At 38.8% G+C, this 6,000-nt stretch overlaps 1 protein-coding gene across 1 annotated transcript in view; it reads left to right on the top strand.

The window, feature by feature from the left end:
- The window catches only part of NR5A2 (nuclear receptor subfamily 5 group A member 2), an 83,226-nt gene extending 77,477 nt beyond the window's left edge, over positions 1 to 5,749 (top strand). The window contains exon 8 of the mRNA XM_065656217.1: positions 4,553 to 5,749. Within this exon, the coding sequence (XP_065512289.1) occupies positions 4,553 to 4,800 (248 nt within the window). The 3' untranslated portion in view covers positions 4,801 to 5,749. The remainder of the gene's footprint in view (positions 1 to 4,552) is intronic.
- Positions 5,750 to 6,000: the final 251 nt, after the last annotated feature.

Genomic DNA, 6,000 nt, shown 5'->3' on the forward strand with positions numbered 1-6,000 from the left:
TCAAAATTCCCAGACCTAGGGAACATCTCTACAGATTAGTAGACCACTAAATCTTCAGTATTTCATGTTTCGAATATGAGAAAAAGAAAATCTCTCTGAAAGCTAAATATTTTCCCCCTCTAAAGACCAGACCCATTTTTGGGGAAAATATGCAAAAGTGTTCTCATCAGGCTGAATGCTGTGTGCAGTTTCAGCTTAATGCACAGCTTTACAGAAGATGTAGAAAATAATCTAAACAGAGGGATTTCTGGGAATAGTGGCAGATCTTTACTGTGCAGAGCAGATCCTGACACACTATAATACTGTTTTTGTCTTAATCGTCAAAAGTAAGCTATAGAGAACAAAAATTCTTTGTTTGACAGAAAAGCAATTGCTATTTCTTGTAAAACATATAATATATTCCAGAAGACCTAAGGGTTTACTTTCCAATAAGGCTAGAAAAAGATGTGCGCCCCACTGTGAGCTCACAGTAAGGCTGTTTCATGTAAAAAGTTGGTAATTAGTCCCCGAGTGAATAAAGTAGAAGAGATAAGAGACTGATACTTACTGTAGCAACACAAAACACTTTTCCTAGCTGCTAAAAGGGTGTGTGGGTTGGAGGGGGAGACCTACTCCTACTCATTTAATTTACAAGTGTCTAAACCTCAGAAAATTATTTCTTGCATTAAGCTTAAACATGTGTACTTTAAATTGTTACTAACCAATTTAAAGATTGATAAGAGACATTCCCATTCTAAAAAGCAGACAGGAATGAAGAATTATACGAAAGCGTAAAAGATCGTTGTGTTGTACACATCATCAGCAGATTGCATGCTCATTGTACACCACTGCCTTCAGCAGACTTGCCTCAGCGTTGCTTGATGTTTTACCAAGTTAACTCATTAGCATTCAAAGGATCTTTATAAAAAAAGGAAATACTTGGAAAACGAAATCATGTACCTTTAGCCAGAGTTAAACAATAAATACCAAGAACACAAACCAACCCAAAGCACAGGAAAACCACCTACTTACAACCAAAGTTACTATTTAATACCGTTCATATTACTATCAGTTAAATGCTAAGTACCAGAAGGGAAAACTGTGTAGCATTTTTTGTTCTACCTGCAGAACTTGGAGCTGCTGGAAATAATATTCGCATGTTTTCCTTTGCTATTACTCATCTTTGTTAGAGTTTGTGATTCTCTCTCAAGAAGAGCTACATAATTTATATTTCAACTATGTGTTCAGCAAACCTCTTTTTTAACAATATATAAAATATCCTGTGAAAGCTGGAGATAGGACAGTGGAGCTTTACCCAGTGGTGTCAGCACATATCCTTTGACTTGTCTGTCCAATTTGTCTCGTTTGCTTTAGTGCAGCATTTATTGTTAACCTACATGAGACTAGAGCACTTATCAAAAGTCGTATCCAGAAATCTTGGTTACTTCATGAAGACTCATTCCAAAACACATCATCAGGTCATCAGGTTGCCTCTACATCCCCACCACTGTGATTGCAGTCCTGGAGAGATCCGCACAAATGAACTGTGTAGTGATGTCCTAAACTGTAATCATCTGGACTACGAGTATCTGGTTCAGTATAGAAGCAGTCAAGAAAATTCCACTTATTTTCACAGGTGAACTAATAACATCTTGTTTACAAGCACTGAGCCTCACCACAAATATCAAGAATTTGTGCAGAGGAAATACATTAAAAGTATTTTCTCAGGCTGGATGTGGTAGAGAAGCCCCACAACTACTTTTTGTTTACTCTTAGTGTTAATTGGACTTGGTTTTACATCTGACTTCAGTGCTTTTGTTGTCATGTGAGTATTTAAAGTACTGTCCAGTGACATTAGGAGAAGAAAACAACAGAGGCAACAACAACAAACCCCACAACAACAAAGAAAAGAACACAGACCATATTCCCCCATAATTCTGCAACTTCCATGCAATTCAGCCAGGCCACGTAGCCGATGAGCTTATAGGAACATCTGTACAACACACAGGTGCACCTGCTGCCAGAAGCCACCGATTCTGTATATGAGGGTAATCTTATGCCTCCTTCTGACGTGGAGTATGATACCAATACAGCTGAAGACAGAATGCATCTCTATAAAACATACACTGAATTCACCACTTTTGCAGGAAAACATGAAAATCTGCAATTCTCAGGTTTTCTTACTGTTCTTGTTAAAAATTGATTTTATGATGTTGCCAATATATTCCATGCAGTAACATTTAGACAGAGATCAAAAATGAGGATGAACCCCATTTTCCAAGAAGTCAACAGACTTTAATCTCACAGTATGATTCAAAACAGACAGCAACAGAAAGATGCCCTTTGAATTTAAAAAGGGTTGAATCAGCTAGCAGTTTTTAAAACTTCCTGAAAAAAAAGTTCAAAATACTGACTCTGAAATCATTATACATTTTATCTCACTGTTTAACAGTTTAATCTCCAGCACAGTCCCTATTTCTGTGGGAATTTATGTTCTAACAATACATTCAGGATTGTATTTTGCATCTGAAAGCAACCTATTTAAAATAATCATGATAGCTGATACTGTGCCTTTCTTAACTTTATAAAAATATGCTTAGAACACAAAATTTTTAAACCAGGTTAGACTCACTACAAAATACCTTGGGAGTTTTATGTAGGTACATAAAACAAAAACCAGCTATATGTTGTGTGAGAAAACGTCCAATGGAATACACAAAAACATGATTATCCAAAGATCTCCAGAGACACGGCAAAAAGACTTTGGATAAATGACTTTGAATAGTTAAGGGACCAGGGATAGCAGCTTTGAAGCTCCCGGTTCTCCTCACTCCGGATAACACAAAGTTCAGGCAACTCTTGTTGTACAGCCGTCACAATTTCAGTATTGCTAGCCAGGATTCGCTATTAAGCCAGCTAGCAGAATTCTGCCGGAAGTTGTGTGCCCAGTTCCCAAACAAGCAGCACGAGTGCGGGGCCCCTCGCAGGGGCAGGAGGGAGGCGGGAAGGGCCGCGGCAGGGAGCGCGTCCCAGCTCACGCAGCGGGCGCGCACAGGGCCTCCCGCTGCCGGCCTGCTGCGCCGGCCCCGAGCCTGCGCCTGCCGCCCTGGGCCGCCACCGGCGGCCTTGGCACCTTCCCGTCCTCTTGTCCTGAGGAAAATGTTTGCCCCCTCCAACCACTTCCCTCACGTTCCAGCACACAGTTACGTGCAGGAACCAATATTTGCTCTATTTAAAGCACTTCTAGGAAAAGGCGCAGCGAGACCCGATGTACACAGCCTCCCAGGCTGGTGATGGATTGGGGGACCAACGGGTGTTCCTGTTTTGCAAAGGAAAACACTCATTTCCCCTTCAAAGGCTGGCATTTACAATGAACCAAATTCCGCCAAATTCCCCATCTCCTATGCTCCAAGAACATCCATAGAATAGCAGATTTGTCTTTATTCAAAGTGAATTAGCAGCATAGTTACACTCAGTATCACTGTGCTTTAGCATTACAAGAAACTGTGTTTCAGTATTCTACTGATAGTATAAATGATCAAACACCAGCCAAAACAAGTTCTCCCAGCAAGAGCACTTTGATCACTTTAGTCTTTCTGCATTATACCAGCATTCTAATTTGCAAGCTTTAGAATAACTTCTGCATTCTCCAGACATGTCAAAAGACAATGCCATCAGAGTAAATTTTACACGGGGAAGCAAATAATGAAGAGGTAATTTACTGGCATTTATCTCTGACCAGCATTTCCAGAGCTTGAACTTGCTGTATAGGAACAGAAGATAATCAGAGGCAGAGAGAACAAACTGTACCTGCCTTACTGATGTAAATGCCCCTGTTGTCCAATACGAAAAGAAAAAAAGAAAATTTGTATTGGATTTCAGAAACCATATTCAGGTTAAAGGGCACCATTCTTATCTGGTATTCCACCCAAAGGACAATGATTTCATTTTATAAAGATCATTAGTCAGTGAAATATATATTTTAGAGAGTTTCTAGTAGGGAAGATTATTTTGGCAGTCACTGGAGTGTACCAGATGGTTCATTAACATAGGCTAGACAAGTCAAAGGCTTTCAGAATCATTTAGAAAATGTCAAACAGAAACAAGAACCCTGTCACTTTTTATTAGAATTAACTACATCATACCCTGGACACAGATTTCACCTTGGGTCAGAAAAATTAATACAGAATTATATGAATTGTGTAACATACTAGGTTAAAGATAGGGCTTCCTCTTGGGACTCATTTGCTAGCAATATATTATGGTCTTATACTTTAGGAATCCTCAACCTTTCTTTTTGTAAGCTATGAAAAGAGCTGACCTTGCTCAGACTCCATTGGTGTCTAATTGATTTGAGGTATACGCAGAATTTCAACAAGACACTCCGCTAAAGTTCTTTTGTGATCATTTTCCCAGGAAAGTTAGCAAAAGGGTTCACTGAATATTCAGCAGCTTGTAAAGTATGCTTTTGTCAGGAGGAAAAAAAAAAAAAACCATCCATTTAGTGAAACACTGCCTTCATAAACAGGAATTAAAATGTAACTGAACTGTTGTTTTTTTTATTATCATTCAGATGTCAAAAATCTTGAGAACTTCCAGCTTGTGGAAGGTGTTCAGGAACAAGTGAATGCTGCTCTGCTGGACTACACAATGTGTAATTACCCACAGCAAACAGACAAATTTGGGCAGCTTCTCCTGCGGCTACCAGAAATCCGGGCCATCAGTATGCAGGCCGAAGAATACCTCTACTACAAACACCTGAACGGGGATGTGCCGTGTAATAACCTTCTCATTGAAATGCTGCATGCAAAGAGAGCATAAATTATACTCACCATTAGAGATTCTGCTTTCAAGGAAAAAAAAAATAAAAATTCCAAACTGCTCCAAGCAACACTAATTAAAACGTGGTTTTAAGACTTTGCAAAATGATATAATAATCAAATACTAATAGTAAATAAGTGATGTATCAGGGTATTTGTATTGCAAACTGTGAATCATATGCTACACATCCCCAAAGGAATCTATATAGGACTTTATACTGGAGTGAAGTGAACTTACCAAGTGGATACTATCACCAATGTCAACATGAAAAAGGACAGAATGATTCTTGTATATTTAACTCTGCTGATTGCCAATATGAAGAAACTTAAGAGGAAAAAAAAAAACAAAACAACAAACCTGATCTGTATTATCAAGCTAAGATAGTGGGGAATTTGAGTGCACTAAATTCCTTCACCGTATAGCAGGACTTCTAAACAGTTATAATAGATGCAAAACTGCGTCTATAGCATCTTCTGTCATCCTTCCAAGGACCCAACACTTCTGTGATAAATGATGTGGCATCCATGCAACAACCCGTGAGAGAGAGCTGGCGCGAGCCCCATGCGATGCAGTGCGGCCACCGCGCCCCCGGAGGCTGGTGGTGCCTGTCGGCCTCTCAGGCCTGCAAGTCGCTAAAATGAAGAGTCTGTTATCCCGTTCGCTTGGCATCCTTACCGTGTTCTGAAGTTTGTTTTGTCATGTGTTCATGTTGCTCTGTCAGGCAGTATCCCTCTTCTAGTGCTGCTATCAGATACCTGTTAAATAGCAAAGATAAATATTCCAAAACAAATTAGCTAATTCAACTATCTACTTAACTAGTGCAGTGGCTGAAATATGGCTTTGCTATATATTCATGGCCATTTCCAAATAAAGGAAATGGAGATATTTTAGACATCATGAAAAACAGCTTCTTTGACACACACAAAAATTTTTCTAGGACAGCTAATACTAATGTTAAAAAAATAAAACTAAAACTTAAATTTAAAAAAAAAATGCATTTAGTGATGCAAGAATAGACAAATGAATTGTATAAGCTGATGATGTCATGGAGCTTATTAAGAAATGATTTTTTTAAATTGCCAGTAATTAAGAAACTAAATTACAACTCAGACATCCAACAGCTGATGAAACTTTTTAAAGTTAGGTAATACACATATTTTATGCAAAGAAAGAAGAGTGATACTGCTATGTCTGTGTAGG

Source organism: Caloenas nicobarica, chromosome Z (genome assembly GCF_036013445.1).
Source record: "Caloenas nicobarica isolate bCalNic1 chromosome Z, bCalNic1.hap1, whole genome shotgun sequence".
In the NCBI taxonomy this organism is placed as follows: Eukaryota; Metazoa; Chordata; class Aves; order Columbiformes; family Columbidae; genus Caloenas; species Caloenas nicobarica.